The sequence below is a fragment of the Halichondria panicea genome, chromosome 1, assembly GCF_963675165.1.
Source record: "Halichondria panicea chromosome 1, odHalPani1.1, whole genome shotgun sequence".
In the NCBI taxonomy this organism is placed as follows: domain Eukaryota; kingdom Metazoa; phylum Porifera; class Demospongiae; order Suberitida; family Halichondriidae; genus Halichondria; species Halichondria panicea.
This window is the reverse complement of record NC_087377.1, coordinates 14,088,357-14,111,828: the sequence shown is the minus strand read 5'-3', so window position 1 is coordinate 14,111,828 and position 23,472 is coordinate 14,088,357. Positions and strand designations below refer to the sequence as shown.

General features: G+C 37.8%; 2 protein-coding genes and 2 long non-coding RNA genes across 9 annotated transcripts; 3 read left to right on the top strand and 1 right to left on the bottom strand.

Moving 5' to 3' along the window:
- Nucleotides 1–675: 675 nt before the first annotated feature.
- On the top strand, nt 676–3,823 carry LOC135351709 (uncharacterized). Of its 2 annotated transcripts, XR_010399496.1 has the most exons (4): nt 676–1,075; nt 1,127–2,138; nt 2,204–2,407; nt 3,469–3,823. It is a non-coding gene; the product is annotated as an uncharacterized LOC135351709 (long non-coding RNA). The 2 variants fall into 2 exon arrangements; XR_010399495.1 differs by lacking the exon at nt 3,469–3,823 and having other exon boundaries at nt 2,204–2,421.
- Nucleotides 3,824–10,684: 6,861 nt separating this feature from the next.
- On the top strand, nt 10,685–12,484 carry LOC135330757 (uncharacterized). The gene is made up of 4 exons (XM_064525703.1): nt 10,685–10,781; nt 10,830–11,284; nt 11,374–11,597; nt 11,645–12,484. The coding sequence occupies exons 1-3, from the start codon at nt 10,712–10,714 to the stop codon at nt 11,566–11,568; spliced, it is 720 nt and encodes a 239-aa protein (XP_064381773.1). The 5' UTR covers nt 10,685–10,711; the 3' UTR covers nt 11,569–11,597; nt 11,645–12,484.
- Nucleotides 12,485–13,787: 1,303 nt separating this feature from the next.
- LOC135341578 (uncharacterized) lies at nt 13,788–16,759 on the bottom strand. 5 transcript variants are annotated; one of them, XR_010396597.1, is made up of 8 exons: nt 16,444–16,759; nt 15,906–16,382; nt 15,634–15,841; nt 15,295–15,584; nt 15,041–15,160; nt 14,859–14,893; nt 14,638–14,795; nt 13,788–14,563 (listed from the first exon to the last, which is right to left on the bottom strand). It is a non-coding gene; the product is annotated as an uncharacterized LOC135341578 (long non-coding RNA). The 5 variants fall into 5 exon arrangements; XR_010396589.1 differs by having other exon boundaries at nt 13,788–14,419; nt 14,469–14,563; nt 14,859–15,584; XR_010396591.1 differs by having other exon boundaries at nt 15,041–15,584.
- Nucleotides 16,760–21,298: 4,539 nt separating this feature from the next.
- LOC135351477 (uncharacterized) lies at nt 21,299–22,827 on the top strand. The gene is made up of 4 exons (XM_064550479.1): nt 21,299–21,856; nt 21,924–22,146; nt 22,200–22,406; nt 22,467–22,827. Exons 1-4 carry the CDS (start codon nt 21,317–21,319, stop codon nt 22,778–22,780), a joined length of 1,284 nt encoding a protein of 427 aa, XP_064406549.1. The 5' UTR covers nt 21,299–21,316; the 3' UTR covers nt 22,781–22,827.
- Nucleotides 22,828–23,472: the final 645 nt, after the last annotated feature.

Here is a 23,472-nt window from a genome sequence, read left to right as displayed (position 1 = left end):
ACAGATTTTTAGCCTACTTGACTGATAAGGCCGTTACCTAGACTACAGTTTGTTTGTCAGGGAGGAGCTCACATACAACTTCATCTAATTCATCATAACGATTCGTTACCGTTGTTGTAATTTCTACAACAGATTGCCAAGGAAAGAGTTAGTAGTGTGATAATGATTTCATTTGCAAAATAATGAGATTCATAAGGTGAAATTGATAATGACATAATGAGAAAAGCCGCCCGCCCGCCCGCATGCAATTAGAAAAACTTCAGGACCAGAAACCAGAGTTTCACTTGGAGTGGCCTAATTATAAAAGCCTAGACCCATGTATAATATATCAGGAGTAAACTCCTGATAATATACTAGTAGAAGTATATAGCAGGGAAATTACAAAACATGATTAGTGTTGATCTAGTGACTCAATGCGCATGACTGCATGTGCCAGCTAGAGCTGTTTCCTTAAAACAGAGATCTAACAACTACTGTAGAATCTACTCACAGATTGAGAGCTAGGCCTAAAAACACTAAGAGCATATGATATGACACTGTACAAGCCAATTGCAAGTGCAATAGATCTGCTAGTCATACTATTTTCAATAATCAATGGAGAGGTGTATACTCATCATCAGTGTCTCTGACTGTTGAGGGAGGAGTGAGTCTAGTTGGTGAACACTGTCCTGGAACTGTCAGACTGTTCTGTGAAGGAGTGGACCTCACACTGTTAGAATGGAGGTTCTACCATGATGACAATATGTATTTGCTCAAACGCTTTGATACTGATAGTGTGAATGAGACCACAAAAGTCTTTAATGACTCAACATTGGTGTCTGCATCTGTCGAACTTGTTGAGTTCTCCCAGGACAAAATTTCGAGAATTTTTGCAAATTTCTCATCAGTTCTTTCTTTAGACATTTCTCAAATAGCCATTGGGATACAGAAGGTTTTCAAGATCAGATGTGGTGATGCACGACATTTCAATGAAACCTTAGTGAACATCTCATTAGTAAAAGAGACAGTACCCAATGTCTATAATTTCAGTGTGAGCATCAATACTTCTATACTGACAGTCACTTGGAATCAATACGTAAGTTCATAAAAATATGTCGCAAGTCAACTGCATTTTAATACTTTGTAGGCTGAATGTTCACAATACCAAGAGGAGATCCTTTACAATGTTTCCCTAATTCTCTTTGATGGTACAAATGACAATAAAATTGTGAACAGTAGAGTATGCATAGCCTCGTTCCCAGGCCTTACTTTTTCTTGCTGTTGTCACTGTTCATCCATGAAAGACATAGTGGAGGCAGCAAAGAAAGAAATGGGCGTACAGTTAAGAAAAAGTAAGGCCTGGTTTGGGAAATCGCGTGATCCACAAGGATTTTTATGAACGTGGGCGATATGTAGCCCACAATCGTGACGTAAGGTATTCTCCCACGCATTCAGAGTTTTAATTAATAAGACTGTACTGAGACAACCACCAAGCTGTGCTGCAAGTCAGATCAGAGAACCAGCGTGGCCAGCTCTGGTGGCAGTAGCTACCTGCTATATGATAATGATGACTAAGCTATTCTTGATCTATACTATAGACTATAGCATGTAGAAAGACACAAGAAAAGGTGATAGTAGTCTGACAGAATAGGATAGAATCTGAACACACAATCTAGACTAGTAGATCATCTAGCTAAGCCTAAGGTATAGCTAGCTCTAGTGCTTGCAAACTTCCAGTTCCAAGTCCATGTCCAGCTTGCTGCAGGCAAAGTTTAATTAGTCATAGATCTCTGCGTGGGCAGTCCAACATCTCTAGCTCAGCATGCCCACGCTCATTTTCACCCTTCTACCACCCTTCTACCCTCACGCGACTTCCCGATACAGGCTCTCCTTTTTCCTAACTTTACGTCTATTTCTTTCTTTATTCCTCCAATTAATACCGTATTTTATCTCATTGAACGATTAATACAGTATTTTATCTTATTGAACGATTGTGATAAAGAACAGAAAAAGGAGAGCCTGTGTAGAGGCTAGAGTATGCACACCAACTTGCTCTGTATCCTTTGAAGTTTTGGAAACTGGGATCTATGTTGTCGCCCTTCAAGCTAAAAACAACATAGGGACTAGTAATATCACTACATACAGTGGCATCATACCAGGTATATAATTATTAAATTATATATTTAATTGCATGGGTCCTCGTTTTCTCCCCAAACTGGTTCAGAATCTATTGTGTGTGATCCTTCTACTCTTATCAACGGGAGTCTTAGAATTTTATCGACTGAGTCTGATTTCACGGAGGGGTCAGAAATAGTGCTCCAGTGTGACAATGGTCTACTTCCCAGTCATCCAAGAACAGCAATGTGTGTTAAAGTTTCAGGAAGAGGAGAGTGGGTGCCTAATTTTGCTGACCTACTTTGTGAAGAAGGTATCTTACACATGCATGCAAAATATAGTTATACATAACGATAATAAAATTAAAGACATGCAGAGTGGCCTAACCCAAACTGTCTATTTTTCACATATCCTCCCAGAAATTTATGGGTTAGGTCTAGGAACTAAATCACTCTAGTTCGCAGCCCCTCAATTATAATAGCATATAATTATAGTGTTTCGTGATGCGCGCAGGGAAATGCAGTGCTCTTCCAAAAAGGCTAACCAACAGCTCGTTACTCAAATATTCCTACACAAGCACTGGTGAATATTTAACTATCAGGTTTTGGTGCGAAGAAGGATACAAGCTCATTGGACAGAATATCTTTGCCTGTAATAGTACATACCGGTGGAGTAGTCTCGACCTTGAAGTCCTAAAGTGTTTACGACAAGTCAGTCACTGCATAGCATTGTTTTATAACGAATTCAAGAGTATGGATACAATCGACACTCGGTGCTATAGTTACAGCACTAATTATTTGTATAATTATAGTTAGAAACAGTGCTTTAATGATTTAGAACAAGCACGGTATTACTGCTGTTACATGGCCTAACATGCATGCATGGGGCTCTAGGATTCCCTAAAAGCCTGCTAAATTATATGTGCTGGATTTTAAATCACCAAAAACAGCACTTATAGAGTATGAACCATTCATTGAGCCCTATACTGTTTACACAACAGTTGATTTAGCTAAATGCCCTTGTTTATCATTGCAGTTTACATCTATAGGATAATGATACTTATGTACATTGCTTGCTGTTTGTTTTCATGCAGGGAGCAATTAACTCGTACTTATAAGATCTGTGTGCATGTATAAGGGTTAGGGTTAGTACATATGAATTGCTAGAATACTTTGCGGGTGAAAAACCTTTGCGAATGAGCCAAATCAGCAGAAAATTGACCCTTAATTTGCGATTTAACTATTGCGTTTTGATCAACCCTTGCAAATTTCGCTTATTTGATTCTCGCAAAACATTCTAGTATACGGTATATTGACTGTAATGAGGTGTGATCTTAGTCTACATGTTTGACAATGTTTTGACATTATTTTACAGATTCCAAGGAAGTTTCTCTGACCATCAATGAAGTTGCTGTGATTTCCACCATTGTAACATTTATTGTGGCAATGGTTTCTGGTTGTGCTTGTGGTGCTCTCTTGACATACTGGGTCATGCGTAAGAAGGCAGTGTTCTCCCCAGCAGCTGATGGACAAGCTATTAACGTAGGACCCACTGTACCAGCTGGTCCTATTTATGAGGAGGTGTCACCCAAAGAGGAGATTGAACTCAACATTAACCAAGCGTATGGACCAGTATAGACGGTGTTAGTGTCCATGTAACATTCCAGCCATTATTATGGTTATAGTTAACGTTTTACATATTCATGCATGTGCATAGATTACAGAATGAGAAGTATAACTGAGCATCACCTTATTATAATTGTGGTGTCTTGAGTTTATGGTAATCAGAAAGTTCATCTTATGGAGGTGTATAATTATAACAGGTCATGCACTAGCCTCGAATCCACGCCGATTACAATTTTAATCGGCGTGGATTCAAGGCTAACAGGTCACTAGAATAATTATAATGTATGTGTGAGCTGCTAATTAATACTTTTTCCGTACAATTCCTCATTATAGCTTTCTTATTCTACGTTCAAGCATTGTGCTTAGGTACATTCATTCCGGATTATATACCGTATTAGCGGGTTATTTTCGTATGGTATAAATATTCGAATGAAGAGCATCGTACGAAAGTTAAAGCTATGAACACAAATAGATTCAACGTCTCTAATCCGAGCTGTAGGAATATTACGAAATATTTAAATGGGTTTTCACCAACGAAAATTATCCACTAGAACACTTCTCCTACACGGTATACAATATCCTGACCATTTGACAGGTATGCCACGTTGAGTATGAGTATATAATAGTGTCTCTCTGCATGGCTGTCGAGTGTTGAGGGAGGAGTGAGTCTGGTTGGTGAACACTGCATGTCCTGGAACTATCAGACTGTTCTGTGACGGAGAGGACCTCACCATTTTGACAAGTCATATACAATGGAGATGGCAATCAATGTGATCCATTCATTTGAACCAAATAACACTGTCCTATACATCTGAGCCTTGAGTCCCCTTTCCAATTTATCCACCTAACACATGTATCACGAAGCTTGGCAGATCAGCAATTTGGTAACTTTTCTTCTCTTCTCGGAGTTATCACAGCTACAGGAACATGCATGATGATAACTGTGGAGATCATTAAAGAACAAGAATTCCAGAAGAACTTCAATTGATGATACAGTAAGGAGATCCCACAGCGTGAAGAACCAACGGACGTAACTGTATACGGTGAACAGCTATGAATTAAGAGTATATAAAGGCTAAACTGCTTTCGAAAGAGATCTACCCGTTGAATCACACCACCGCCGCAGATTTTTCTATGGACATTGTTATGACTGTATATATGCAGTTAGTTAAGGCAAAAAGCAGTTTTGCTATAGCACATGCATTGCACATGTCACATTATACCCTCGATGATGATGAAGACATCTGCAACAAGCTTTTACCCTCTTAATTTTGGTCCCTTTTCCTCATTAAATTTGTATAACCAAACTCAGCCATACCCAATACCTTGTGAACCTCTTCCCTTTTGCAAATATCGATTGGAATGTGAAGGGGATCTTTGTTTTCGACAGCCTCGAAGTACTCTCGTAACTGCAGGTAAAAAGTGTGGCATATAGTTTATAATTATAGCCTATATGACAAATCACCTGATTTGAATCTGAATGAATCTTTGTTGCTAAAAAACTGCATGCAATTTACTAACATTAATTTACCCAGATTGTATAGAAAAGAATAATTAATGGGCACTGTACATTTGAGAATTTACTTTGTTCTTCTTCTAATGCTCTCGACATTTACTGGTAAGATTACTGTTTAAGGTATACTGTTATATTAGCTATGAACATAAGCTGACAAAATCATTATATAGGGCTAGCGTTTACAAGTGTCTCTCTGACTGTTGAAGGAGGAGAAAGTCTGGTTGGTGAACACTGTCCTGGGACTGTCAGACTGTTCTGTGAGGGAGTGGACCTCACACTGCTACAGTGGAGGTTGTACCATGCTGAAAACATGTATTTTTTCAAGACCTTTTTGTCTGATAGTGTGAATGAGACAAGAAATGTCTCAATTTTGACCTCCGCATCTGTTGAACTTGTTCGAGTATCACAAGACAGAATTTCAAAAGTTTTTGCGAATTTCTCATCAACTCTTACTTTAGAACTTTCTCAAACAGCCATTGAGATACAAAACATTACAAAGATCAGCTGTGGTGATGCAGAAAACAACAATGACATCTTGGTGAACATCTCAATAGTAAAAGAAACACTTCCCATGCAATGTCTCTAACTTCAGTGTAAGAATCAATACATCATCTATCCCGTCTATAGTTATACTGGTTGTCACTTGGAAACAATACGTAAGTTTGTCATAATTGGTTTTGCAACAAGTCAACTGCACACTTCGCAGGCTGAATGCTCGCAATATCAGGAGGAGATGTTTTACAATTTTTCCCTTCTCTATGAAGATACAAGCTATAGCAAAAGTGTGAGCAGTAATGTATGTACACCAACTTGCTTTGTCCCCTTTGAAGTTTTGGTGACTGGAAATGACAGGATCTATGTTGTCACCCTTCAAGCTAGCAGCATAGGGACTAGTAATATCACTACATACAGCGATATCATACCAGGTATTAGATCAAATAAATCATAATCCTAATTAGATCCCCATTTCTCCCCAAGCTGGTGCTATTATGTGTGATACACCTTCTGCTCCTATCAACGGGAGCCTTAGTATTTTATCTGCTGAATCTGGTTTCACGGAGGGATCAGAAATTGTGCTCCAGTGTGACGATGGTCTACTTCCCAGTCACCCAAGAACAGCAACTTGTGTTAAAGTTTCAGGAAGAGGAGAGTGGGTGCCAAATCCTGCTGACCTACTTTGTGAAGAAGGTAATGTTAACTACATAACAATAATAAAATTGAAGACATGCTGAGTGGCCTAACACAAAATAAAATGCTGCACATAATCCTACAAACAATAATAGAAAATAGTCTTTGAATTATCCTCCTGTATGTAATACTGGTTTTGTGGGTTGGGTCACTCTCTCCCCTTATTTATAAATATAAGAGTATAGTGTTTTTTTAAATAGTGCATGTGTATGCTATACTTGTATGCAGAGAAATGCAGTGCCCTTCCAGAAAAACTAACCAACAACCCATTACTCAAATATTCCTACACGAGCATTGGTGAGCATTTAACTATCAGGTTTTGGTGCGAAGAAGGATACGAGCTCATTGGACAGCCTGTAATAGTACGTACCGGTGGAGTCTCGACCTTGAAGACCTAAATGTTTAGGACAAGGTAAATTTTGCATGCATAGCATTGCATTGTTTTATAACGAATTCAAGAGTATGGATACAATCGACACTCGGTGCTATAGTTATAGCACTAATAATATTATTTGTATAACTATAGCTCAAAAACAGCGTTTTAATAAAGCACGGTATTACTGCTGTTACATGGCCTAACAGGCTCTGCGATTCCCTCAGTAAAAGCCTGCTATAAATTTAAAATTATATGTGCTGGATTTTAAATCACCCAAACAGCACTTATATAATTATTGTATGAACCATTCATTTAGATAAATAATTATTATACTCAACAGTTGATTTAGCTAAATGCCCTTGTTTATCATTGCAGTTTACATAGGATAATGATACTTATGTATATTGCTTACTGTTTGTTTCCATGCATGCATGTGTAAGGGTTAGGGTTAGTACATATGTGAATACTTTGCGGGTGAAAAATCTTTGCAAATAAGCCAAATCAGCAGAAAATTGACCCTTTGCGATTTAACTTTTGCGTTCTGGCAAGGATTGTGTGTATTAGTTTCGCGTTGCGAAGAATTGGTCAACTCTCGCAAATTTTGCTTTTTTGTTTTTTCTTGCAAAACATTCTAGTATACGGTACATTGACTGGAATGAGGTGATCTTAGTCTGCATGTTTGACAATGTTTGACATGATTTACACAGATTCCAAGGAAGTTTCTCTGACCATCAATGAAGTTGCTGTGATTTCCACCATTGTAACATTTATTGTGGCAATGGTTTCTGGTTGTGCTTGTGGTGCTCTCTTGATGTACTGGGTCATGCGGAAGAAGGCAGTGTCCTCCCCGGCAGCTGATGGACAAGCTATTAACATAGGACCCACTGTACCAGCTGGTCCTATTTATGAGGAGGTGTCACCCAAAGAGGAGATTGAACTCAACATTAACCAGGCGTATGGACCAATATAGACTGTGTTAGTGTCCATGTAACAATCCAGCCATTATTTATATGGTTATAGCTATAATGTTTTACATAACAATGCATATGCATAAATTACAGATGAGAAGTATAACTGACCTTATTATAATCATGGTGTCTTAACTATTTTTGAGTTGATGGAAATCAGAAAGTTCATCTTATGGGGAGGTGTATAATTGTAACAAATCACTAGAATATAATGCATGTGTGAGCTGCTAATTAATATTATTTCCGTGCAATTTCTCATACGTTCTTATTCTACGTTCAAGTATTGTGCTTAGGTATACATTCATTCCGGATTATATACCGTATTAGCGGGTTATTTTCATATGGTATAAATATTCGATTGAAGAGCATCGTACGAAAGTTAAAGCTATGAACACAAATAGATTCAACGTCTCTAATCCGAGCTGTAGGAATATTACGAAATATTTAAATGGGTTTTCCCCAACAAAAATTATCCACTAGAACACTTCACACACTTAGAACACTTCTCCTACACGGTATACAATATCCTGACCATTTGACAGGTCTGCCACGTTGAGTATGAGTATATAATAGTGTCTCTCTGCATGGCTGTCGAGTGTCACGGTTGAGGGAGGAGTGAGTCTGGTTGGTGAATACTGCATGTCCTGGAACTATCAGACTGTTCTGTGACGGAAAGGACCTCAGCATTTTGACAAGTCATATTATATGACTTATACAATGGAGATGGCAATCAATGTGATCCATTCAAATAATACCATCCTATACATCTGAGCCTTGAGTCCCCTTTCCAATTTATACACCTAACACATGTATCACAAAACTTGGCAGACCAGCAATTTGGTAACTTCTCTTCTGTTCTCGGAGTTATCACAGCTACAGGAACATGCATGATGATAACTGTAGAGATCATTAAAGAACAAGAATTCCAGAAGAACTTCAAACATGATACAGTAAGGAGATCACACAGCGTGAAGAACCAACGGACGTAACTGTATACGGTGCATGACAGCCTGAATTAAGAGTATATAATTATAAGGCAGAAAAAGCAGTTTTGCTATTATAGCACATGCATTGCACATGTCACATTATACCCTCGATGATGATGAAGACATGTTTTCTTATCACCGTAATACTAATTCATATTCCTGCCATAATCAAGAATTGACCTCCCCCGATCTCAAAAGTGGGTTCAGTTTTAGTGTGTTGCTGGAAACATACAAAACTGGGCACAAGGTCCACTTTACGCCTAAGTTTATTATTACTGCATGCACTTCCCAGTTAGTCAACCACGCTTAATTCGATTGACCAGTGAAATATCCCTCTTGCCTTAGTGGCTTTTCAAAACATCTATATTGTTGGCGAACAATATGCCAAAACCAAAACCTCTCAGACTAAGGGTATACATACCATGCAACTATAGTCTATATTACGTATCATCAAGTCTTGGTGCAGTTGACTCAGTTCAAAATGAGATTGGGAAGGCTCCTATATAATTATATGATATCTTAAGCTTGCATGAAGTGCGTAGGACAAGAACAGCTTGTTAACTTGGTTATAGAAATATGAAACAGATGTGAGTTGCTCAACCATGCATGCATAAACGATAATTATGTACAGATAATTATACACATTCCATCAATATTCAGACTATATTGAGTGGGTCAGGTTGCATTCCAATTGAGCTCACTTTTGATGACATGCCAGTTTGAGACTGCGTCAGTCTGTATATACACAAGCATGGTATTTTGGTTCCCTCTTCTTCTGAGTAAATACCTTGCTATTAATTGGTATCCTTGAACCCATACCACAGCAGTTATCTAGATCACTGATCTCCCACTTGAATGGTAAATATCCACTGCTCTTCACCTGCGTTCATTAAAATTATAGATCTCTTGCTCCTCGCCCGATTCACGTGCAGATTGGTGCAACAAGCTTTTACCGTCTCAATTTTGGTTCCTTTTCCTCATTTGTACAACCAAACTCAGCCATACCCAATACCTTGTGAACCTCTTCCCTTTTGCAAATATCGATTGGAATGTGAAGGGGATCCTTGTTTTCGACAGCCTCGAAGTACTATCGTAACTGCAGGTAAAAAGTGTATAGCATATACCGTATAGCGCGAAATTTTCGAGGGGCTTAATTTTCGCGGATTTCGTGGGTTGGAATTCTACACGAAAATTAAGTCCACGAAAAGTGTTCGTTAATAAGAATTACCTGCTACATGCAAATATTTAAAGGCGTGGCTTCCGGTAAACAGTCATTCCGCGAACATTGTGCAACGTCAGTATTCTTTCAATACCAGTATAATGTGCATAACATGCATAATTATACCACGTTATACACATGTTATACACAGTGTTATACACATGTTATACACATGTTATACACATGTTAGACTTCGCTTTCTAAGACAGTAGTATTTACAAACAGTTCATACACTGAAACTAAATATATGTATATTATTGTTACGAGAATTGTCATCATAATTATTAAATAAGAATAATAATAGCAAGAGACAGTTTGAATAGAAAACTTATACTTTCATAGAATTAGGCAGCTGAAGGACAAGGACCCACTGTACCAGCTGTTCCTGTTTATGAGGAGGTGTCACCCAAAGAAATAATTGAAATGAACTCTAACCAAGCTTATGGACCATGCAGTGTTAACTTATAAATACAAATCAAGGACATGCTGTGTGTTGTTGCTTACTAGTGTGTATACTTTATATATAATTCATCATAACCGTGTAGAAAGCAATTGAAGTTTGTGCAACTGTTATTTCTTCAGCTATTCACTCATAAATATAACTCACATCAGTAATTGATAGGTGCATGAATTAAAATAAACTGCATGCACCTGTGAATTGAATCACATGTTTTTGGGAAACTCTCATGAATTTTGGAACATCCAGTTAGCAAGTTAAGTATAGTCTACCTCAAGTAAGATGGGAGTACTTCAGTTGTTAATGCATATTGTTTTATTGTCCTTCACTGTTGGAAAAAGCAGAGCAATGAGTAAGATCCCTTGTTTATTGTGATCAGCTACATGCAATCATGTTGCAGGTGTTTCTCTGACTGTTGAGGGAGGAGCAAGTCTAATTGGTGAGCACTGTCCTGGAACTGTCAGACTGTTCTGTGAAGGAGTGCAGCTCACTACTTTGCGTTGGAGTTACAATGTCACTAACAAAGAAATTCATTCATTTTACCCTGACAGCGTGACCTCCACTCAAATTGAATTGAATTCAGCCTTCATTTCTGTTGCGTTGAGAGCAGTTTCACAAAATGGAGCTAACCCAATTTACGGAAACTTTTCTTCCACTCTTACTCTCGACATCTCACCGATTGTGGATCAGCACATTAATGAAATCAGATGCGGAGATCCAGCAAACTACCAGATGATCCCTATTGATATTCAGATAAGACAACAGTCACAACCAAAAGACCCTCAACAATTCAATATTCAAACATCTGTTGACTTTTCTGCTTATATTCTGCTACTAATTTCATGGGAACCACCAGTAAGCTATTGATTTTACTATGCATGCATTTCATTATAGCACTGAGTCACTGGCCAGGGCACTATACACATCCATATATTTCCTTGTAGGTTTTGGTATGCCCTCATTATGGACAGCAAATCCGCTATGAGATCACCTTAACTGGGAGTGATGATCGTCAAATCTTAACAACTAGTGGTGGTGACTGTACAATGGTGTGCAGGGTCACATTCACTGTCCCTCACTCCGGAGATGGTAACTACGTGTTGGAGCTCCAAGCCATTAACGACGTGGGGAGAAGCTAGTGATCCTGTCACAGAAAATGTTTTTATTGGTGAGTTCTATTAATGCATGAGCCTTTAACATCAGTTGTACTTTCAGTGACAGACAGCAGTTCCAATGGAGTTGTATCTATCGGAGTGACCGTAGCAACTACAATTGTTGTATTCATATTCTCTTCTGTACTCGGTTTCGTCATGGGAGTTGGTGTATACTATATTCTGCTGAAAAAATTAAAATTGAAAACAAAAACGGAGACTGAAGTGCAACCGAGAGAGACTGCACCGGAAATACGAATACAAGAGTCAAGGGAAATTGATCAGGAGGTTGTCTATTCGAATCAAGAAACACAACAGCAAAATGAAGACCTGACTCACTCCTATTGTGAGGCCGATGATCCAATAAAAGGAACTGGTGTTTTTACAAAGTTGAGTGGAAAGTTATTTCCTAACGAGTCTTGTGTAGAGTCAAAGAAGCAACGTTCACGACCAGATGAGGAAATGAGATTGAAAGCTAACTTGTCGTATGGTGAAGTGAGAAGTAGTGGAGCTACAAAGGTGAAAATGGAAACGAATCATTCGTATGGTTTGGCAAGAGAAACTTCTGACCTGGATAAGAGAGTGGAGTATGATTACGTTGACAATGAACTGTTCGGACATTGTAAATAGAGTCTCATAAGTAAACCTCTTAACACATAATTATCAGCACATGCATGCAGTGTCACAAACTCTCCAAGTTAACAATGAACCAGTTATATCAATAGTTATTGTATAGTACCTCACGCTTTGTCAATTTTGAACAACACACTTGCATACATAGTAACAATGCTTGTTCAATACACATCTCATAAGTTTTATACTCAAAATTCTCTTTTAAAATTTATTTAATGGTTTATAATTCATTAACAATCTTCTTCAATGCGAGCTCTTGAATTGATCCCAGACAGGCAGACACTATAATTATAGAGAAATAACAAAACGTAAGATTATGCTCACTGTTAACGTTATTTTAAATAATATACATGTACTCGAAAGTGTGATGAAACTGTTAGCGTCCAGCAGGATGTTTTCAAGCTTTAGATTCCAATAGATATTGAATGTGTGTATATATAGGTACCCGAGGGCAGAGGTGATCTTAGCAGCATAGAATCTAATGGGTAACACATGTTTAAGGAATGGTACGCGTATAGGGACATGGTCTATATAATCTGTATAATTATTTACAGCTTGAAGGACAGACTTAATTGTTCAAAGCCTTAATTTTAAGCTGATGAGAATAATACATAGGACCGGCTGCAAATGTGCCTTTTTATACTAATTAAGTCCGATTCAAATCCAATGGTTTGTGTATGCTGATGCTTAACCTTTACGGCATGAAGCTAGAGTATAGCTTATCAATAATTGACTGTCTCTAAAAATCAGACGCTCACAAAATAACCTGCACAGTCAACTTTTGCACATCATAATGAAGGCCTGCTTGTTCTACAGCTGTACACCAAAGTTGAATAAAAAAACAAAAACCAACTGCAGCAGAGATACCAGCTACTAAAATAGGTTTGACGATAATCCAGAATAATTATTGGCCATGAATTGTCAGACAGACTTCGGACGGTCATAATTATATATAGACACTAGTGTATATATATCGCTCTAGTAGCAAAAAAGTGATATAGGTAGCGGTATTGCTGCAGCTGGATCTTTTTCCATCAATTTTGGTGTAGCTGTATATATATATAGGACTGGTACAGACGTTCATCGTGTGATGTACATGGTGCAATGAAGGCCTGCACCAGAAAATTGAAAAGTCTGCAGTGCATTATTTTGTGAGGGACTGATGGCTGAATATTGATATAATCATACTCTGACTAACTAGCAGACAACAATATTCATTATTAAGTGAATATACAATATTTTCATGCATGCAGGGAACGGTGCAAAAGAGTGGGAAATGATGGGTTGTGACATTTTTCCTGGCCATGATGTATTTGACCTTCTTTTCGCAAGCCATTAATGCCTTAGAAAACAATATGCACGTTTCCTTGGGTCGACATGTGAGGGTGTGTGTGTTGTCGTGTTTGTGTGGTGAAGGTATGGCAGGGGTGAGGGTATATGATGCATGTGGGTGTTTGAAACTGACAAATAATTACTGTACTGTACAATTAGTTAATTCTATTATTTTATGTGGCATATTCATAATCTAAAACTTATATCAACGTGATCGGAACTATACCCAATAATAATAATATTATCGTAAAACGCAATGCACTCAAATATGTTACAGTTTGCTATATGGCAGTTATTTAATGAATTGTCTTGTGAGTTACTATAGGGGTCCACGTATATATAGTCGTACTCGTGCAGTGGTTCACATCCCCCTATCTGACCAACAGCACTTGTTAGCTGACCATATTATGACTGATTAGACTTCAACTCTATCTGCTCTTGCTCAATAGTATTTTGCTTAGGATGCTCGTTCTTTGGTGTCACTTTGAGATCGCTGTACTGATGATTTTAATGACAAATCTTGCTGGATTTTGCTGCCTGGAGACAAACATAGTGGACAAGCAGCCACGTTGCTCTTGGCAGTTGAAAACCTTTTGACTGTGTGCCCATAAGACTCGTTAGCTTTCAACTCAACTTCTTTCATATCCGAGACATTGCCTTTGATTTTCGCTAAACCAACCTCATCGTACAAAACAGTGTTGGAATGCTGACCTGACTTTCTTTGTTTGGGAAGTGTAGAGGGTGGACATTTCCTACTAGGTGTCGTCATTAGCTAGCTGCCATTCGAAGGCTTCTTCTGCATTGGAACCATTTTCTCAACGTCATCAGGATGCATATCTTCCAAATGCTGGCATTCTTGAGAATCAGGTGGCTTCTGAATAGCAAATGCAAATGTATAAATTAAATTCTGTCTAGATTATCACCTCGAATGACTCTTGAGCGTTATATTGAACTGTTTTTGAATTGATGTTCAGGCTAAGAGCATAGTCACAATGAGATTTGTTTTCAAGCTTGTTTCCTATAATTATACACAAAATAAGAAAGCATGAAAAATAAAACGTTGATCCACGATTTCTTCACTCTCCAAATTACCTTTAGTGCGCTGTTTATATACTTTGTATGTTATGAAGACCCAATAGAGGATGTTTTGAAGACCCAATAGAGGAGAAGGATTCCTATCCCAACACATGAAAGTACTAACATTGCATCAAGCAAACTGTTGGGAACTTGTTGGTTTGTGAAACACACATCTGTAATGAAATAAACACAGAAAGTATTGCAAATGAGAGTTGAATCTTCCATGCAATACGTACTGTTTGAAATAATGGCAAAGGCTGTCAACAGAGTGCTACATCCAATAAACAGCATGAAGAGGATCAGTGTTATCGAGATTTGAATGCGTTTGTTAGTAATGATGAACACATTCAATCGGGATATTGTGTGCATGCATGAAGTGGGTGGCCTTAGCTTCATGTAGTGACGATAATATACTCACCGTTAGCATTCCGAGCTATTAACAGGCACAGTATTATTGTAGTGTGCACTATAAAGCATCCTAAGAATGATGATACAATAGTAAGGATAGCACCCTCTCTTACACTCAGCTGGAATAACTCTGTAGGCCGGTGAGAGGTGAGAACTAATTCTCAATAGTAATCGGAGTTTAGTATACAATTGCAAATAATTATTTGTCATTATAATTATACGACTCTTGCTCACAAAAGCAGTTGTTACTTTATATACTCATACCTCCCGATCCTGTAATCATGTACTCCATTCTTTCCACAATCAACAAGGTATCATTCATCAACACAGAGAACTCAAAGTAGTACACAGTACCAGGAGTAGTAAGTGAAAGTGAGACAGGTGCTGTGCCAACTAGAGTTGTGATAGGATTTGATAGATTTCCATACTCTGGATCTGTAGTGTATCGAATGGTACACGTTTGATTCCCTCTAAAATATCTAATAGTTGAGCACTGAACATGAATTTGGCACTTCGACGACTGACAGCAGGTCGGAAATATTGATTATAGTAATCTGTAAAAACGGTCGATATATACATACTATACCAAGTTAAAGCTCTCACCTACAGATGTGGAATAGACTACTTGTTCACTCTCAATGTCAGCGATCTTGGCTTGTAGTGTAATTTCTCTCACATACTTTGTGCAATTACTGAAAAGTGATGAGCAAATAGTATCTTTACAGGTGCTATGGTTGGTCCATGTCCACCCACATCCAGTGATATTGATGAGGTATTCTTAAGAATTTTCATATTCAGGACAATCTGGTTGCTATACAACCCATATAGTGCATGGAATGAACATCTATTATTTATTAATTATCTATACCACCTACCTTAAATTTCCTCCATGATACATCTACACTAGATACAAGTCCAGACTCATAACGTACAATCACATGCAGCTGTATAAACTTGGGGGCTAACAGAAGGAAATGTTGGCTGCAAGATGCTGATATTCACTGGTACTGCCTTATTTACAGCAGAACCACAAGAAAATAATTTAATATTCTGGTTGTAGAGCTCTGAGAGATCAACAGTGAGAATAGTTGAAGCATTAATCCGAGTCTGATTGTTTTGGTTTTTATGTACATTGAACTGTGTTAGCTGGACAAGTGGAAATGCTAAAAAATCAGTCGTGATAGGGTCGAAAGTTACTTTATGATCAGGTTGAAAATCGAAAATTATCATGTCCACTTTACTGCCATTATTAGCAACATTCGTAACATTGCAGATAAGTTTAACAGTTATTGGACAGTACGGACCAGAAAGTGTATCTTTTCCATTGTCTGTAATTAAACTTACTGACGTTCCTATTAAGAATCCACAAATGCAAGTTATTTTAAGGAGCCAACAATACAGCATTTTACATACCTTGGCAGTAGTAGAGCCAATTTAGAAAACAGATTACAAAGCCTCTTGTACAGTATAGTTTCACCAACATCATAAACTAATCTTCTGCTTGCAACAATGTTAGGGTAACTATACTTTTTGTGCTTCCTGTTATATAGCGGATTGATTGTTTTCCCAAATTTCAGTTTCATAATCATTCACATAATTATTAGGTACATGTTCAAGTTTAGAGTTCAAATTTAGAGCAAAAATAATCTCCCATGCAATAATAGACGTACTACACGAAATTAATGTACTACTTAAAATACACAAACAATGACTGAAACTCGTAAACATTAAGACTCCAAATGCTGGTACTCTTTCATGAGAATTGTGTGGCTTCTAAATAGCAAATACAAATGTATAATTCTTAAAACAATTTATCACCTCAAATGACTCTTGAGCGTCATATTGAACTGTTTTTGAATTGATGTCAAGCTTGTTTTTGGTTCCTATACAAAATAAAAAAGTTTGAAAAAGATTTGTTCACTCTCCAAATTACCTTTAGTGCACTGTTTATACACTTTGTATATTATGAAGACCCTATAGAGGAGAAGGATTCCTATCCCAACGCATGAAAGTACTAACATTGCATCAAGCAAACTGTTGGAAACTTTTTGGTTTGATAAACACACATCTGTAATGAAATAAACAATGCCACAGAAAGTATCACAAATAAGAGTTAAATTTTCCAACCATTTGAAATAATGGCAAAGGTTGTCAACAGAGTGCCACATCTAATAAACAGCATAAAGATGATCAGTGTTATCGAGATTTGAATGCGTTTGTTATAGTAATGATGAATAGCTTCAATCGGGAAATTGTATGAACACCTGCATGCATGAAATGGGGTGGCCTATGCTTCATGTATAGTGATGATATGTACTCACCGTTAGCATTCCGAGCTATTAAAAGGCACGTATCATTGTAGTGTGCACAATAAAGCATCCTAAGAATGATGATACAATAGTAAGGATAGCACCTTCTCTTACACCCAGCTGGAACAACTCTGTAGGTGAGAATTCTCAATAGTAATCCGAGTTTAGTATACAAATGTGTATGAGTTCATTATAATTATACAACTCTTGCTCACAAAAGCAGTTGTTACTTTATATTCACATACCTCCTGATTCTGTAATCATGTACTCTATTTGTTCCACAATCAACAAGGTATCATTCATTCAACACAGAGAACTCAAAGTAGTACATGGTACCAGGAGTAGTAAGTGAAAGTGAGACAGGAGTTGTGATAGGATTTGATAGATTTCCATAATCCAGATCTGTAGTGTATCTAATGGTACACATTAATTTTGATGAATACTAACATCTCCTCTCATGGGTAAACACTGCACATGAATTTGGCATCTAGATGACTGGTTAACAGCAGCTCTAAAGTAGCGATTATTAGAATCTGTAAAAAGTCGATAAATGTAATAACTACTAGATTAATGCTCTCACCTACAGATGTGGGGAAAACTATTTTTTCACTCTCAATGTCAGCGATCTTGGCTTGTAGGGTAATTTTACTCACGTTCTCCGTACAATTACTGAAAACGGACGAGCAAATAGTATCATCCAACATCCACCCACATCCACTGACATTGATGAGGTATTCTTGGGAATTTTCATATTCAGGACAATCTGGTTGCTATAGCAGCAATGCAGTATGCATTCATGATTCGAAGTACAGTACTATAATTATACGTACCTGGAATTTTCTCCATGATACATCTACACTAGATACAAGTCCAGACTCATAACGTATGATCACAGCTGTATAAACTTGGGGGCTAACAGAAGGAAATGTTGGCTGCAAAATGCTGATATTCACTGGCACTGTCTTGTCCATAAAAGAAGAACCGCAAGAAATAATCTGTTTGTTCAGATCTGACAGATCAACAGTGAGAATCGTTGAAGCATTAATCCGAGTCAGATTCATATGATTTTTGTATACATGTTAACTGGTAAAATGGAAATGCTGCAACTGGGTAGCGTACTACACTACCCGAGTGAAAAAGAACGATTATGTTTCTGCTGGTATTGTACGTCCATCGCAAATGAGGAACATTCGTAACATTGCAGATAAGCTTAACAGTAGTAGGACAGTACAGACCAGAAAGTGTATCTTTTCCATCATCCGTAATTACACTTACTGAGGTTCCTATCATTGTTCACAAATGGAACGTCTCTAGAATATCTCTATATCACATACCTTGGCAGTAGTGTAACCAGCTTATAGCAGAAAGAGTACAAAGCATCTTGCATAACATTGCATCATATAATTATCTCTTGTAAGTAATCCTCTTCTTTGCAGCAACAACTGTTATGACTATTAGAATCTCTCATGTTGTTCATTAATTGTTGGTGCATGTTTATAAAGTACATGCTTCCTGTTGCAATAATAATTGGTAATGTTTATGTATAGTAACCAGATTTAATTGTTGTTACTCTATTCTGTAAATACGCACAATCATAATAACTATTACAGAAAAATAAAATTAGGCGGATAGCTAGTCTACATTTTCGTTAGAACTGATTCTCGTCAATCACAATCAAATTATATATACACACAAATAATTTACTCTATCAGAAAACGAACACACATGCATGCAGGGAGTTTAGTAAGTATAGGTGGTGAGGCAAATAATTATGAGAAACCAGTAAAAGCTATAATTATTGTGGTGCATAGAAAGGCTCATTGTCCTGTGTTTAGATGTCAGGGTTAGCTGTAGCGATAAACTTGGAGTCAATTTCTCAGTGATGATTCAGATAAATGATAGGGAATCTTTTACCAGTTGCTCTTATAGAGCAAATCATCTACCAGCAAAATGCTATTAGGATTGGCCAGAAAAACCATCAAATATATGAAGCCAAAAATGTAACAAAAAAGTCACAAGTGAGCAAGTAATTACATAATTAACTTTGTAGTTTTAGTGTTTTAGTCTGTGTGTTGCTGGAAACATTGCATGGGGAACAAGGTCCAGTTTACGCTGAAGTTATCACTTTTCCCATTGCAGTCAGTCACAACCACGCTTATTCGCTTGACCAAAAAAGAGTGAAGTATCCCTCTTGCTCTTGCCTTAGTGGCTTTTCAACTTCTATATTAATTGCTGGCAAACAATGCCAAAACCAAAATCTGCTCAGCTTTATAGTCTATAATTACATTGATCATCGAGTCTTGGTGCAGTTGCAAATGAATGGAGGAACTATCGCAATTTTCGCAAATGTTTGATGCTCGCAAAACGTTCTGTATAATTATATGATAATAATTATGTATTTCTCGGATATTTCTCTGATAAATAGTAGATCGCTATTCCGGACCCCTTCAGTCTGAAACCTTGCAAATCAGGACAAAATAGTAAACTGAAAGAGGAGGGGCTGTCAGTAGAATAGACTACGCACTCTTGCTTTGCTGAATCAGCAATCATTAATTTTGAACTGCTCAATACCTAGTCTCGCGAGCAAACGTTGGGGGAGGGGGGGCGGTCTGGTCACTATTGCAGTGATTCCGTGGCCGGCACTGGGGAATGTGGTCACGTGCAAGATATTCGTTCATTAACCAAAGTCAAATGTATAAGACAAACATCTTCATTCGCAGCAGATTGGGAAGGCTCTAAATGTTCCAGTGACTCACATTGAGCAAGTATAATAATTATAGAGCCTTACTGCATAATTATGTTGGCAATGACGTTCAGGGAATTAATGACTGCATGACTTGAGTGACTTCTGTACAAGGAATTGTGCATTGTGTTGACAGTTACGTGAGAGAATGACTGAAATAATGCCAATGGAGGGAGCTATAATTATGTGATGTCCTGAAGTATGTAGGACAAGAAATAACTTGCTTATAACAACAGATGTGAGCTGCTTAATAATTATATATGTGACATAATTATACACAATTTCAGTACATTCCAACAATATTAATTTTCCTTGAATATACTGTGGAGGTCAAGTTGCCTTAATTCCAAATGAGCTCCATTTTGACGACATACCAGACAGCTGTATGTATACAAACATGCTACTTTTGTCAGTTCAGTTCCCTCTTCTTTGAGTATAATTATTATATACTTAATACCTTGGTATATCCTTGAAATACAAACTCATACCACTCCACTAGAATGTGAAATGCTCCGGATAATAAGTTTCGTAATCTCTACTATACCTCGCCCGATTCACGTGCAAATTTCTTCAACAAGCTTACCCATGCACTGACCTCAATTTTGGTTCCTTTTCCTCATTTGTAATCCAACCCAGCCACACCCAATACCTCAGTGAACCCCCCCTTTTCCAAATATCGATCGAAATGTGAAGGAGATCCTGATGTTTTCGACAGCTTCAAAGTACTTTTGTAAATACCTATAATTCGCCAAATGAGGTCTCGGGGGTGCTTTGAAGTGTGAAAACAAAGTGAGGTTCGAACCCCGATTAAAGGGGACTTTCGCACCTCTCTTAAGATCCTCTCACATACACCTTTGGGCGAGAGGGCGAGCCAAAACACGGGAGAAAAATTACTACATGCCTCAACTTTGTGCGCTCTCTGTGACATTTCTAGTAGACACAGTGCAGGGCACCAATGGCAGGTAACGGGTTAAAGCTAAGAAGAGAGAATGCCTTTAGCTAGTGTCAGCTATAAAATCATACTTCGACAACTGAAAGTGCTTTTGACTCTTTCAAGTACTATTTTTAGTGTTTGTCGGATAATTTACTATTCACACACTTTCCCAATAATCTGTTTACAGATACGCATCGGATAATGTGAGAATCATCCCACAGTTTATTTATCGTGCAATTCAATGCAATGCATGCGCATACACTGAAAACAATTATATACGAGCTTCTATAGTCGTTAAACATGATGATAGGTGCAGTACTAATCATCTTATTTTCAATGATAAGTGAAGAGGTGTACTCATCATCAGTGTCTCTGACTGTTGAAGGAGGAGTGAGTCTGGTTGGTGAACACTGTCCTGGGACTATCAGGCTGTTCTGTGAAGGAGTGGACCTCACAGTGCTAGATTGGAGGTTGTACCATGATGACAACATGTATATTTCCGAGCACTTTGATGTCGATAATGCGTATGAGACCACAAAATATTTTAACGACTCAACATTGGATCAGGTATCTGCATCTGTTCAACTTATTAATTTGTCCCGGGGCAACATCATGACTTTTGCAAATTTCTCATCAGTTCTTATTTTAGACATTTCTCAAAAATCCATTGGGATACAGAATGTTTTCAGGATCAGTTGTGGTGATGCACTAAACTTCAATGAAACCTCAGTAAACATCTCAATAGTACAAGAGACAGTACCCAATGTCTATAATTTCAGTGTGAGCATCAATACTTCTATGTCTGCTATAGATATACTGACGGTCACTTGGAATCAATACGTAAGTTAATAACTTTGTAATGCTTGTCGCAAAGTTCACTGCATTAATTAATTATTTCACTTTGTAGGTTGAATGTTCGCAATATCAGGAGAAGATCTTTTACAATCTCTCCCTTTTCTACGATGATGTTAACGACAACAAAACTGTAAACAGTAGTTTATGTACAACAACTTGCTCTGTCCACTTTGAAGTTTTGGAGACTGGCAATGACAGGATCTATGTTGCCACCCTTCAAGCTAGAAACAGCATAGGGACTAGTAATATCACTACATACAGCGGCATCATACCCGGTAATACTAAGCTCGTTATAATTATCTTAATTAGGTCCCCATTTCTCCTCAAGCTGGTACTATTGTGTGTGATACACCTTCTACTCCTATCAACGGGAGCTTTACAATTTTATCTGCTGAATCTGATTTCACGGAGGGGACAGAAATAGTACTCCAGTGTGACGATGGTCTACTTCCCAGTCACCCAAGAACAGCAACTTGTGTTAAAGTTTCAGGAAGAGGAGAGTGGGTGCCTAATCCTGCTGACCTACTTTGTGAAGGTGTCTTACACAAGATAGCTTCTGAATCATGACATTATAAATAATTGTCTCAATGTACAGCACCCATTGCTAACAAATCAGTTCACATCAATACGTCTTGTGTATCAGAGAAAGATGGCCACTCTTTATCAAATGCTGAGATTACAGGAATGAGCACAGGCATAACGCTCTTAATGGCAACACTCCTTGGATTCCTCTCTGGACTCTTAGTGATGCACCTTTGCTCTCGTAAGAAGGCAGTGTTCTCCCTGACAGCTGAAGGACAAGCTAACGTAGGACCCATTGCATCAGCTGGTCCTGTTTATGAGGAGGTGTTACCTAAAGAGGAGATTGAACTGAACACTAATCAGGCGTATGGACCAGTAGGAGTGTGAAAAACGTGACTGTGTTACAGTGTTCATCTAATATTCCAGTCAATTATTATTATATTGTGGTACATTTGACGAGTCAGATAGTATTCCATCCACTGGTATGAGCTGAATTGACCATTATCTCAATCACCTGTTTACAATGCAATCACGTACACTGAAACTAATTGCCACCATTAACGAGAATTGTCACAAACTTTCCATATACACTGTAAATAATTGTTGCCACCAATTACGAGAATTGTCACAAACTTTCAATAGCCAGACTTTCAATACCCAATAGAAAACTTTACTATGAGGGGCTGCCTTTACATGTGATATATAGGATGATTAATTATAGCATACTCAAATTAAGTTGACGAATCACTTATTCAAGAAAGTAACGAATCCTGCATATATAATTATGTGTTGCCAAAAAACTTCATGCAATTCACAACTATGGCTTACTCAGGTTGTAATTAAGAGATGATGGGCTGTTCTGTGACAGAATGGACCTCACCATGCATTTTAACATGGTTATATAATAATGAAGATGGCGAAATACCATCACAGCTACTATAGGTCTGACTGATCATGAGCCTTGAGTTCCAAGCAAGACACGTTCATTTAACACAGCTAAATTACGATATATACACATGCATGTATACATTCAGTTACTAATAAGTAACAATGCCAGCTTCAATGCACATCTCATAAAA

Excerpts from the sequence above, each read along its gene's own strand:
- LOC135330757 (XM_064525703.1), top strand. The coding sequence starts at position 10,712 with ATGGGAGTACTTCAGTTGTTAATGCATATTGTTTTATTGTCCTTCACT. Across the intron at positions 10,782-10,829 it reads TGGAAAAAGCAGAGCAATGA|GTGTTTCTCTGACTGTTGAG; the intron begins GTAAGATCCCTT and ends ATCATGTTGCAG. Across the intron at positions 11,285-11,373 it reads TAATTTCATGGGAACCACCA|GTTTTGGTATGCCCTCATTA; the intron begins GTAAGCTATTGA and ends ATTTCCTTGTAG.
- LOC135351477 (XM_064550479.1), top strand. The coding sequence starts at position 21,317 with ATGATGATAGGTGCAGTACTAATCATCTTATTTTCAATGATAAGTGAA. Across the intron at positions 22,147-22,199 it reads ATACAGCGGCATCATACCCG|CTGGTACTATTGTGTGTGAT; the intron begins GTAATACTAAGC and ends TTTCTCCTCAAG. Across the intron at positions 22,407-22,466 it reads TGCTGACCTACTTTGTGAAG|CACCCATTGCTAACAAATCA; the intron begins GTGTCTTACACA and ends CTCAATGTACAG.